Source organism: Notamacropus eugenii, chromosome 4, assembly GCF_028372415.1.
Source record: "Notamacropus eugenii isolate mMacEug1 chromosome 4, mMacEug1.pri_v2, whole genome shotgun sequence".
NCBI classification, from domain to species: domain Eukaryota; kingdom Metazoa; phylum Chordata; class Mammalia; order Diprotodontia; family Macropodidae; genus Notamacropus; species Notamacropus eugenii.
In genome coordinates this window covers 260,487,153-260,500,091 of record NC_092875.1, presented here as the reverse complement: position 1 = coordinate 260,500,091, position 12,939 = coordinate 260,487,153, and the positions used below count along the sequence as shown (strand labels likewise).

The 12,939-nt window shown below is 36.0% G+C and overlaps 1 protein-coding gene across 2 annotated transcripts in view; it reads left to right on the top strand.

Annotated features, from left to right (window-relative positions):
* CCDC178 (coiled-coil domain containing 178) overlaps window positions 1–12,939 on the top strand; it is a 622,621-nt gene that overhangs the window by 227,534 nt on the left and 382,148 nt on the right. For both annotated transcript variants that reach the window (XM_072604506.1, XM_072604507.1), the window contains exons 15-17: window positions 1,088–1,150; window positions 2,897–3,058; window positions 8,122–8,235. In XM_072604506.1, coding sequence (XP_072460607.1) covers window positions 1,088–1,150; window positions 2,897–3,058; window positions 8,122–8,235 — 339 coding nt within the window. The remainder of the gene's footprint in view (window positions 1–1,087; window positions 1,151–2,896; window positions 3,059–8,121; window positions 8,236–12,939) is intronic.

Below are 12,939 nucleotides of genomic sequence, written 5' to 3'. Positions count from 1 at the left end.
TCTCATTATTACTTAATATATAACCAACCACACAAAAAACTTCAATGAAATAGAACACAACTGCGTTTTTAATTAGACTTATACAGTGGTTTCCTAACAGAGATGAGAAATAAGACTTTTCAATTGAGAAATTTCTAATTTGAGATGAGAAAGAGCAGGTATTAGTCCTACAGAGTGTTTAATTTCTAAATACAGGTATGTTTTGGGGACTCAATCTACAAAAACATAACTCAATTTTTCGCCTTATTTTTATTAATCTCTTAAAACAGTGTGGTGAACTTGTACTTGCAACAGTTATTTTCAGTAGAGCTTTTCAAGAAATGACCTTTTGAGAGCATAGAATCATAGGTTTAAAACCTGAGAGAACCTTAGAAGTTGTGTAGTCCAAGACCCTCAATTTATAGATGTGGAAATTTTCAGTGTAGCTTCAATTAATTTCTGTTGCAGTCTAAATACTAAATACTAATGCCTATATTAACCCCATAAACTACAAATTTGTCCTTTTTATCCATTATTCATAGTTTCTCCCATTAACTGCTAATGGTTCCAAGAGCTAAATCTGCCCTTTCATATCCCCTCAACTTACCTGCCTACTGTGTAGAGTTTATAAAAAATCAGTACTATTCTAGGCATCTGAAGACTTAAATTACCTCATGCTGAAACTTTGGATCCTGTCCTGCTATGCATCCTTAGCTTTCAAAATGAATAAGTTCATAAAACAAGGAAAACTTTCAGAGTAACAGCTTTTAAGAGATGGGAGTATAGGACAAAGTTTGTCTTTTTTGATCATTTTGATTTATTATCTATTACGGAAGTAATAGAAGTTGATTATACCATCAGCTAAGAAAACTAGGCTTAAAATTACTTTGGGAGTCTATTTTCTGATAGACAAAGCATGTTTCTCTAAAATGATTTGTCTCCAATTACATAAATTCATTTTTGTTTTATGGAACCTACTTTATTAAAGATGAGTGTTTACTCTGGGTTATAGCTTACAAGTGACATTTTTTCATTTGACTTTTTCTTTGAAAACTGTATTGTTTATTAGAATGAAATCCTAATTTGTACTTTATTTGACACTTTTTAGACGCTGGAAGCATACTTTAAAAAGCTAATCCGAGATCAAGTAGGAATTGGATTAATGGTTAAGGTAAAAACAAAAAAAGTCTGAATTTGCTTTATGTTGTGCGTTTTGTTTTAGCCTTTAAAATCTTCCTGTAATGAAGCATCTTTTCTCTACATGAACTGCCAAGACGCTCTTTTCTCTCTCTCGCTGATGACAGTTGCCTTCTTTGTACAAGTGGCAATGTCTGACCATGCATGAAGAAACTGACCTCCAGTCCCTATAGCTCGTTTTGTGGACTAATGGAAATTTCTGCCAATCTAGTAAAAGGGCAGGAAGATCTTATTCCTAAATGTCCAAGTCCCTGGTTAGCTATGTGATGATGACATTCTTTACTTTTAGTGTCTTCCTTTCAAGTTTCTTTATTTAACCCTGAACAGGATATCATTGAAGAATTCATTTCCTTAGTAAGGAATTTTAAGCTTAGGTATTTCTAACCCAACTCATATATACATGCAAGCAGCTCTTTGGAGAAGCCCGTTTCTTAAAGATAGGCACTGAATAGTTATATTTATATAAATATATATGTAGAAATAATATATAAAAACATATATCTATATATGTATATATATACATATGTATACACACACACACACACACACACACATATATATATATATTTGTATATGTGTGTATGTATATAAATATACACATAGTGGAGTCCCAAAAGTCTTAGTTTATTTTCAAGCTTAAATGTTATATATATTATATCGTATATAGGATATTTGTATCTGTATCTATATGCATGTAGGCATATATGTATGTGGCACTTAGGCACCACAGTGAACACATCAAATCAAGCCTCAGATACTTACTAGCTATGTGACCCTGGGCATGTCACTTAACCCTATTTTCCTCATTTTCCTCATCTATAAATGAGATATAGAAGGAAATGACTAACTACTCCAGTGTCTTTAACAAGACAATTCCAAAAGGGGGTCACAGAGTCAGAAATGACTGAAAATGACTAAGCAACGTATAGGTGTATGTATATTAATAGGTAGGTGGAATTTCCTCTTTGGGAGTTTCCTGTACCGATTAAGACTCTGGTCTTATTGTGAGGAAACTCTATGTATCTATGCTACTTTATTACATGGTCTTCCACTTATGATCTTATACAGTTGCTTGGGGGTATTGAGAGAAAAGTAATTTGTTCAGTTTCACATGTCAGTAGATCATGTCTTCACGCTCTGAGGCAAGCTCTCCACCATTTAGGCACTGTAGCTTTCCTACAATATTGTATGTATAAAAAAGTCATAAAGAAATTAGTTTTCAAGTTCAAAGGAAAGGAAGCATCACCTCTGGCCACAAGGTTCAAGGAAAGCTTCATTGATAGGGTGACACTTGACTTGGACCCCGAAGAGTGGGTAAGAGTTCTACAGATAGTGGAGGGGCAAGGCATTTCAGGCATGTAGATCAGCATGTGCCAATGCACAAAGGTAAAAATGCAGAAGACTTCTTTGAGAAATGCCAAGTAGTTCACTTCTGATGTGGATTAGGATCCTTAAAGGGGACTAATATGGGACAAAATGTAAAGGAAAGGTTGTAGGCAGAACATGGAGGGCATTGAATGCCAAGTTAAAGAGTTTGCACTTTCTTAGGTGGGAATGAGAGAACACTGCAGAATGAGCACTATGCTTTAGTCGGAATGAAGGCCAGAGAGAATGCAAGCATCTTTACTGTATTTTTACATGAAACCTTTTCATCCATTTTCCTTGATGACATTTCACTTCTGATTCTCACGTATTGGTTTCTTTTCATTTTTATCAATAGAATCGAATGGAAACTGTCATGATGGATCAGGAAGAAGAGAAAAAAAACATTCAAGAAAAGAAAGATGAACTTTTACAGGCATTTGCCGAGGTTGAAGCACCTTTTCTTGAACTAGTGGAAGAAGCTAAAAAAGTGAAAACTATTGAAGAGGAACACACTGAGGTATTCATAAAGGAATGATCAACTTGCTAAAAAGACAAACTGAGGACATCTTAGCTGGTAGTCCTGTGCCCTACAAAATGGGAGGAAGGTAGATTTAGAAGGTGAAAATGTGTAGGTCAGTACATTATTCTCCAGAACTCCCCATGTCCCACATCACTACTTCTTTGATACCACCAACTGGATATCCCATAAACCTTGGAATTGCTTCAACTCTTCTCTCTTCCTCACTCTGCATATACAATCACATACCATGTTTGTTGATTCTACCTATAGAGTATCTCTCCTATCTGATCCCTCACTCTTCAGGCACCACCTTAACTCAGGTTCTCATCCCTTCTCACCTGAACTCTTTTACTAGCCCGTTGATGTCACTCTTCATTTTTAATCCATCATCCACATGGCTGCCAACATTGATATTCCTTAACAGACAAATTGATGAATCTAGACTACGAAGCTATGTGGCACAATGAAAAGAATGTTATATCTGAAATGAGAAAGCCTGAATTCAAATTTGGATCTATACATTTACTAGCTGTGTAAACTAAGGCAAGTGGCTTAAACTCCATCTGCCTCAGTTTCCTCATCTGTAAAATATACCTAATAGCACCTACTTCCCATGGTTGTTGTGAGGATAAAATGAGATATTTCTAAGGTATTTTGCAAACCTGAAAATGGTGATAAAAAAATGCTAGTGGAGATGATGGTGATGATGAAGATGATGATGTCCTGCTCAAAAAGTTGCAAGGACTCTGACTACAAATGCCTTTGATGAGCTCTGAAAACCTTCCATGATCTCTCCTCAGCCTTTTCCCCAGGTTTACTATACATTACTCTTTCAGATTTAATGTTTTTTAGCCAAATTGACTAGAATTGGGCAGCTAGGTGTCACAGTGGATAGAATACTATGCCTGGAGTCAGGAAGATTCCTCTTCATGCATTCAAATCCAGCCTCACACACTTGCTACCTGTGTGACCTTGGGACAAGTCACTTAATGCTGTTTTCCTCAGTTTCCTGATCTGTAAAATAAGCTAAAGAAGAAAATTACAAACCACTCCAGTATCTTTGGCAAGAAAGTTCCAAATGGGGTCATGAAAAGTTATAGGACTGAGATGATTAAATAATGAAAGCCAAATTAGCATATTGAGCATACTCCAAAACATACAGTGTTCCATATTCCATCTCCAGCCTTTACACTGACTATTCCTTATGCCAAAATGCCTTACTTCCTCACTTCAGCTTCATAAAATTGCTAGCTTTCTTCAAGGTTCAGCTCAATTGAAATCATGATCCACTGTGGTTCTTAGTCTGATTCCCCACTGCACCCCTCCACCTCTTACACAGTTACTAGTGCTCTTGAACCTGGAAATTACTTAGTATTTATTTTACATAGATTTTGTATTTATTTAATCATTGTTTGTGCTGTTTCTGGCTAGAAGCATGTAAACACATTGAGATAAGGACTTATTTTTTTGCCATTATATCCTAAGAACTTCAGTTATTGCTCCAATACATATAGTAGTAATGCTTAGTAAATACTTTTCATATGAATGGAGTGACTTGGGAAATGCTCCACATCAGTAATCAGTGATGGAGTAAGACTAGCCTAAATATCTAAGAATACATACATAAATTTTGAATGAATAAGTAAACTGGTTAAGCTACCTCTGTTAATCAGGGGAAAAATGGGGATAGTAAAGACATGATTGAAACTTTTTAGTAGAATTGAGCTAGGGGAGTTAACATGTTGGAGGCATTATGAACTTAACTCAGATTTCCATGCTTTGAGTGTTTTGAACCATTTTCCTTTCAGTCTCACTTCCCATACTGAACTCTAGTTCAGTCAAACTGTCCATTCATTCTTCCTTCCTTCCTTCCTTCCTTCCTTCCTTCCTTCCTTCCTTCCTTCCTTCCTTCCTTCCTTCCTTCCTGCCTCCCTTCCTGCCTGCCTTCCTGCCTGCCTTCCTTCCTTCCTTCCTTCCTTCCTTCCTTCCTTCCTTCCTTCCTTCCTTCCTTCCTCCCTTCCCCCCTTCCTCCCTTCCTCCCTTCCTGCCTTCCTTCCTGCCTCCCTTCCTGCCTTCCTGCCTGCCTTCCTGCCTTCCTGCCTGCCTTCCTGCCTTCCTTCCTTCCTTCCTTCCTCCCTCCCTCCCTCCCTCCCTCCTTCCCTTCTTCCCTCCTTCCATCCTTCCTTCCCTCCTTCCCTCCTTCCCTCCTTCCTTCCCTCCTTCCTTCCTTCCTTCCTTCCTTCCTTCCTTCCTTCCTTCCTTCCTTCCTTCCTTCCTTCCTTCCTTCCTTCCTTCCTTCCTTCCTTCCTTCCTTCCTTCCTCCCTTCCTCCCTTCCTCCCTTCCTGCCTGCCTTCCTGCCTTCCTTCCCTCCCTCCTCTCCCTTCCTCCTTCTCTCCAGAGCATATCTATCTAGTACCTGCCTGGAACTTATAGGAGCTTGATAAACGCTAATTGATGGATTGAATAAATAATAGAGAATTAACTTTCTTAATACCCTGCAGGATCACCCTCTTGTCAGTTGTAATCATCTCTGGTGTTCAATGGCACTGGTCTAATCTATACTTTTATTTATGGAATGCCGGGGAATGTCTAATGTTTTGGAGTACATTACTAAATAACATTTTGGTACTGCTCACCTTTGCTCATTTAAATATTTGTAACCCATGATTTATGTTCATGACTAGCTTTTCTAGGAAGAAAAATACTAAAATTCTTTAAGGAGTTAAATATGTTTATTCTCCTTGCTCATTATTATTTTTTGCTTTTTGAATAGTCTTAGCTGTGGTTTTTTCTTTAAAATCACATGCAGAAAGACTATATTATGACACTCTGTTATGATAATTATGTTAGTTCTTGTGTTTTCAAAGCATAAACTCTTTTGCTTAATTGAAGCGTGTACTTTTCGTATGCTTTGAGAATAATTCTTTACAAACATGGAAGAATCAACTCTCTAAAATGAGACTTATGTGTGAAATCTAATATCAAAAGTAAACATTGACTTTTTTATTATTTACTGGCTAAATTTTTTTGGATACCTTCAGTAATGAACTTTGAAGTGTCTGTTCTAAAAAGAAACACGTATTTTCAAAGCATTCAGTTAATGGTAATAACTAAAGGTATTAGCCCTCCCCAAAGTAAAACTGAGTGGAAACATTCCATCATCAGTCTTTGTGGCAACCTAAAGGGGAGTGGTCTGAAATCTGTCTTTCCTTCCTTCCTTCCTTCCTTCCTTCCTTCCTTCCTTCCTTCCTTCCTTCCTTCCTTCCTTCCTTCCTTCCTTCCTTCCTTCCTTCCTTCCTGTGTATATGTATGTATGTATGTGTGTCTATATATACATATATCAAGTCTGCACAACATGAGACCCACTAAAGGATTTACAGAGACCTCTAGGATTGCCGCTGCACCCTCCTCTATTTGTCACATCACCCACAACAAGCTACCATCCTTGGTCTGTCTCTGGTCTAACCCTGGGACTTGAAGAAGCTTACAAGCTGTGGAGGTCTGACATAGATACACATATACATACAATCACACACATATATACATATATACATACACATATCTATATCTGTCTATCTATATACACATATACACACTTGTCCTATACTAGAAGGTTGAATTTGTCTTAACAGCTCAGAGAGAAAACTTTTAGAACCTTTATGGATAATCTATGTGTCCTTTCTAAAAATCTGAAAGTAAACAATGCAAAAGTATTGTATTCCATCACTAATAGAAGAAACTCACACCTTCATATTTTCATGTGTTCATTTGGATATACTGACAACATAAATCTACTTTTCAAATGAGTCCATAACTTTGTAATCTCATATAACAATTCAATTTAACAAACGAAGTAAGTGTAGCTACCTACTGGGTGGCATTATTTGAGGTTATAGGGGTACAGAGACAAAAATTAATCTTTTATTTTTCAAGGAGGTTCCCAACTGCTAGGGAGATACAAAAGGTAAACAGAGAAGTAAAATATATACAAAACAGTAATTTCTGGGTGAGGAAAGCACAAGCAGCTGGAGAAATTAGCTGTAGGAGCTGAGGCTTGAAAGGTATTTTTAGACTTGGCAGTAAAAATTGCTCATTATATTATTGTATAAACATATAGGAATAAAGCATTTCAATATTACGACCCCAAATTTGCATGAATGACTAAAATATGTCTATCGCATTGATAGCTGTAGTTTTCTTATTATGCTAATGAACTCAAATATGGATTAATGAGTACTATTTAGTTTTACAAAGAAAAGGTGACCCTCCTCTTATAGTATTTCCATAACCATTTTTCTTTTTGTGATTCTCTTTTTGGCTTACAGTTATTGAATCTTAAGGACATTCCATCAGTTATGTTACTCTAGTACAACTGTTGGAAGCCCAAATTCTAATATATTTTCATGTAAATGTTTTTACTTTTAGATTAATTGAACTTTAACATTTTAATTCTTACAAATATATATCTAAATATTTTGTATTTATATATCTAAATATATAGTGAAACTGTGATTTCTCTGTGATGTATAGAAATCATTTAATATTTTTAGCCCATTATTCATCCATTTAACTTGTAATTTTCTTAGAGGATTCAGATAGAGTTGAATAGATATATTTGCAAGTGTTTATAATCCAGTAGAGGCAATATGATATAGAGGAGAGGGAGGAAGCATTGAAGGCAGCAAGAGCTAAGTTAATGTTCTCCCTCTGATACATGATGTCTCTGTGACCCTGGGAAAGTCATTCAATCTCTTTGTGTTCCAGGTAACTTTCTAAGATGTAAATTGCAGAGAACGTATCTATCTAGTTTAATAAAGGGAGTTTCCTTACTTTCCTAAAGGAAATGAAGGAAGTTCTCATATCAAAGAAATCCCAGGCACAATCTCTATCCTTATGAAATCTTCAGGTAGGTTACAAGTAGTATACATATCTTTCCTGTACTGGAGACAAGATAAATTGAATTATTTTAAAGTAGTCATTTGGTGATTTAAATACTTGATCAAAAACAGGATAATTTTGGGCGTTTTAGTAGCACATTTTAATATCTGAATATTTACAGAAAATTCAAGTTATGGAACAACACAAAGAAGAAATTAAAAGAAAGGTGATTGAGGTAAAAACAAACTTGGCTCAGAGAAGATTGACAATTAAAGAAGCTATAGAAGCTGCTGAGGTAAGGAATTTAATGTCAGCAATCAGTGTTGAAATGAGAATTTATAAAATCAATTTAATTTCCAAATAAGTTGAATTATGTTATTTCTACTTACTTTACTAGGATGAATTATGCAAACAGGTATCCATATGTTTTTGTGCATGAATATATGCACACACACCTTCACACATACAGCTTTCTTTCTGTTTGAATCAATGTACTTTATCAGGTCCACAACCTTGAGTTAGGGTATAGTACAAAAGCTAAATGGGTAAGTTCAGTGCTTTCTGCAATTGCCATGAGACAGGAGGGAGGGAAGGAAAGAGAGAGAGAGAGAGACAGAGAGAGACAGAGAGACAGAGAGAGACAGAGAGAGACAGAGAGACAGAGACAGAGACAGAGACAGGCAGGCAGGCAGACAGACAGACAGACAGACAGTTAAGGATTTAAAACTTAGTAGAACTTGCCTGCATTTCACACTTTTGCCCAGTAGATGGCATCTTCTTGTAAATGATGAGGTTGATCTGTACCACCTACAAAACTGAGTGATCTGCAAAGAGAATTCTTTTCTATTTTAATCCTGAATGTCTTATTTTATAGGAATGTTTTGACAATCTTAAAAATTAATTTTAAAATGTGCTTGGATACTTCAGAGTTGGTATGGATTATATGTGTAAAGAAAGAATTTACTTAATTTAAAGTATATTTGTGTGAGATAGAAACTTCTTTTAATTAAAAAAAAGGATTGGTATGAGAAAAAATTAATTTCTAAAATGTTTAAATCTTAGAAGAAAAGATCTATTTCAAAAATATCTTTAAAATTTGCCTACCTACAAAATGTTGCTGCTGGAGAGGTCTTTACCTGGCTATCTGAGTTTCTCTTTTAAACTTTCCCCCCTCTACTTTTGTATATGTTTGTTGTATGTATGAGACCAGACATGTGATTTCCTAGATTATTAGTATAAGAAAATTCCAGATTAGGAAACTTTCTCTCAGTGTAAATGGGCATTGATCTGCAATTTACGCTCTCACAGGTTTGCCTGGGGCATGGAGACTAAATACATTCTTCAGAAGTTTGAACTTAGGTCTTTCCTGATTTTTGAGGCCAGCTCTTTATCCACTGCACCAAGCTGTAGCTCTTTTCCTCATTCTCTGATAGATTTTTAAAAATCTATACGTTCACTCAATTGTTTGTAGTCTTGTGGATTATAATTTCAACTGGAGTATTAGAGGCAGGTGGTGATAAATTGTATATTACTGTAAAAACAACAATAAAGTCTCCTGAAATTTAGGAACATTAAGGATGATAAGCTATGAGATTCCATGTACTGCTTATTATTTGAGTAATTGATGTGAGTGATTTTTCTCTAGGTATTCATACTTTTTTTTCCTAAAATATTTCATTACTTTTCATATTTTCCCTCAATATATTTTCACATTTTCATAGTTAAAATGGTTGGTAAACTTCTTGAGGTCTCAACTCATTGAAGAATGTCATATTTAGGAAGTGAATTTCAGCGTGTGTGTGCGTGTGTGTGTGTGTGTGTGCAGGCGTATGTGTATATACATATATGTGTGTGTGTGTGTCTGTGTGTCTGTGTGTATAAATGTTTCCCCAAGTAGTATAATTTGGAGATCACTGGCAAGATCTCTCAGCCTTTTCTCATACAGGAAAAACCATTACATCCTTAGTTTACCATCACCCTCTGCTTTGGGGGAGATAAGTCTATTTTGTTTTTTAAATAGAAATATTTCTGAATGGAATCAAAGATCAAGTCATTCCACAATATAGGACAAGTTATTTAGAGGTTTTCCTTCATGAAAACAGGAAGGTAGGAGCAACAAGAGAGCACAGGGCACACAAAACCATTAGGGGGAAGTAGAGGCAGAAGATAAATAAAACTTTACCCCCAGAGAGAGAGCACAGGTACCAAGACTTCACTTCATCTCCTTCACAGCCCTAGGGAATAGGGCTCTCTTTGTTGAAAGAACATGTATATTTGACATAGTAGAATTCATAACAGAATGAAAACCAGATTCAAATCACTACTAAATTCAAGTTTCCTGTGCCTTATAACTCCTACTTATCCTCCAGTTTCCCATAGAATATATTTATAGTTTAGGGAAAGAGTAATATGCAGTAGAAAGCATCCTGAAGTTAAAATGCAGAAGATTTGCAGGAGTTGAAGGTCACCAGTTCATTCTGTACTTGACCAAGAATGACCTCTACATAATAAATCACCCTCTATTCTTGATTTGCAGATTCCTGTTGAGGGCAAACCTACCTCCTAAGGTATCCTATTTCAACTTTAACCCAGTGGCTATAGTTCTGTCCACTGGGGTTTAGCAGAACAAAGGCAATCAACTTCCACATGACAGCCCTTCAAAAACTGGAAGAGTGCTCTCAGGTCCCTTTTGTCTTTTCTCCAGGGTCTGCATGTGCATCATAAGATCGTAACATCACATATCTCCAGGACTTGGATCATGTTGACCAAGAAGGGTCCTGACTTTCTTAGTTTATTTATATCTTTCTCATCCTAAAAAAATTTAAACAAAATACTCATTTGATCTTCCACTCCAGTTATTGCCTTGTTGTTTTCCTTTTTTCTACAACCAAACTCTTTGAGGGAAAACAAAAAGAAAAAAACACAACTGTCTACTCTTGTTAATTCTACTGCCTCCATCCTGATTGACTTTTTAATCCTTTGTAATATGGCTTTTCCCTTCATCATTCAAAGGAAACTAGTGTCTTCAAAGGTACCAGTGTTCTTTCTTTAAAGAAAATTGGCATATTTCGTTTTTTACGTTGCCTAAATTTTCCCTTCAGTCTTTCTCTCCTTCTTCCCAGAGTCATCCCATATAGCAAAGAATTTATTTTAAAAAGAAAAAAGCTGAAAATATCAGCAAAAATGATCAATATATCAATGAAATCTGATATGAGCAATGTTCCACACTTATTAACACTTAACTTCTGCAAAGGAGTAGGGAGAGCTGTCTAGTCATATCTCTTCTTTAAGATAGAGATTGTTCTTTGAATTTTATAACACTAAACTTGCAAATAATTTTGACTGGAGGACAAAATGGAATGAGAAGAGATTTGAGGCAAGGAGTCCAGTTAAGAATGATATAGAAATAGCTTAGAGGAGATGAGAGCCTGCATGAGGGTGCTGACTGTGTGAATGGAGAGAACAGTAAGAGATATTGCAAAGGTAGAAATGACAAGAATTGACAACATAATGGATATGTAGGGTAAAAAGACATCAAGGTTGTGAGACTGTGTGATAAGGAAGATGGTGGTACCGTTGAGAAGAGTAATAAAGTGAGGAAAAGAGAAGGGTTAGAAGAGGAAGATAATGAGTTCTGTTTCAACGGAGTGAGATGCCTTTGGTTTATCTTCAAAAAGTATTTGGGGATGTACAGCTAGAGATCAAAAGAGGACAGATATTGAATATATAAATCTGGGAATGATCAGCAAAAAGAGGAGTGGGGGTGAGATGAGGAGGTCCCAGGACAGAGTCTTAGAGGAAAAGCATAGTTAATAGGGATGACATGGATGAAGATCTAGCACAGGAGACAAAGAAGGAGCTGCCAGACAGGTTGTAATAGTACCAGGGGAGAACAGTATTTAATAAAAACCCAAAGCAGAAAAAATATGCATGAGGAGATGGTGACCAATTATGCCCAAGACTACAGAGAAGTCAAAAAGGCTGAGTTCTGAGGGGCAGTTTTGATTTTATATGAGGTCAGATATAAGTTTTGTGTGGACACACACGCACACACACGCACATATATGTTCTTAGCTTTTCTGTCAGATTAAACAAAATCTGCCTTATGTTGATACATTAACCTGAATGTCAGAGTGCATGGAAGCTAAGGATCCTGTATAAACTTGTTCAGGCATTCCCCAGTTGATAGACATCCCCACAATTTCCAATTCTTTGCCACCACAAAAAAAGCTGCTGTGAATGTTTTTGCACATGTGGGTTCTTTCCCCTTTTTTATGATCTCTTTGGGGTACAGACCTAGTAGTTCTATTGTTGGATCAAAGGGTTTGCAAAGTTTTATAAGGCTATGGGCATAATTTCAAATTGCTCTTCAAGAATGGTTGGATTGGTTTACAGCTCTACCAACTGTGCACTAGTGTTCCAATCTCAGATTTTTATCATTTTCTTGTTTTATTATGTTAACTAATTTGACAGGTGTGAGATGATACCTCAGAGCTGTTTTAATTTGCATTTCTCTTATCAATAGTGATGTAGAGCATTTTTTAATATGACTATAGATAGCTTTAATTTCTTCATCTGAAACTGCCTTTTCATTATCATTTGATCAGTTGAGGAATGACTTGCATTCTTATAGATTTGACTCAGGTCACTATATATTTTAGATTTGACTCTCTACATATTCTCTATAATTTTCTCTCTCTATTTATATATCAGATATCCTGCTTGTAAAAATTGTTTCCCAACTTTCTGCTTCCCTTCAAATCTTGGTTACGTTGACTTTGTTTGTGCAAAACCTTTTAAATTTAATGTAATCAAAATTATCCATTTTGCATTTCATAATTCATTTATTTGGTCATAAATGCTTCTCTTCCCTATAGATCTGACAGGCAAACTATTCCTTGCTCTTCTGATTTGCTTATAGTTTTACCCCTAACATCTAAATTGTGTGCCTATTTTGACCTTATCTTGGTACACAGTATAAGATGTTGGTCTATGCCTA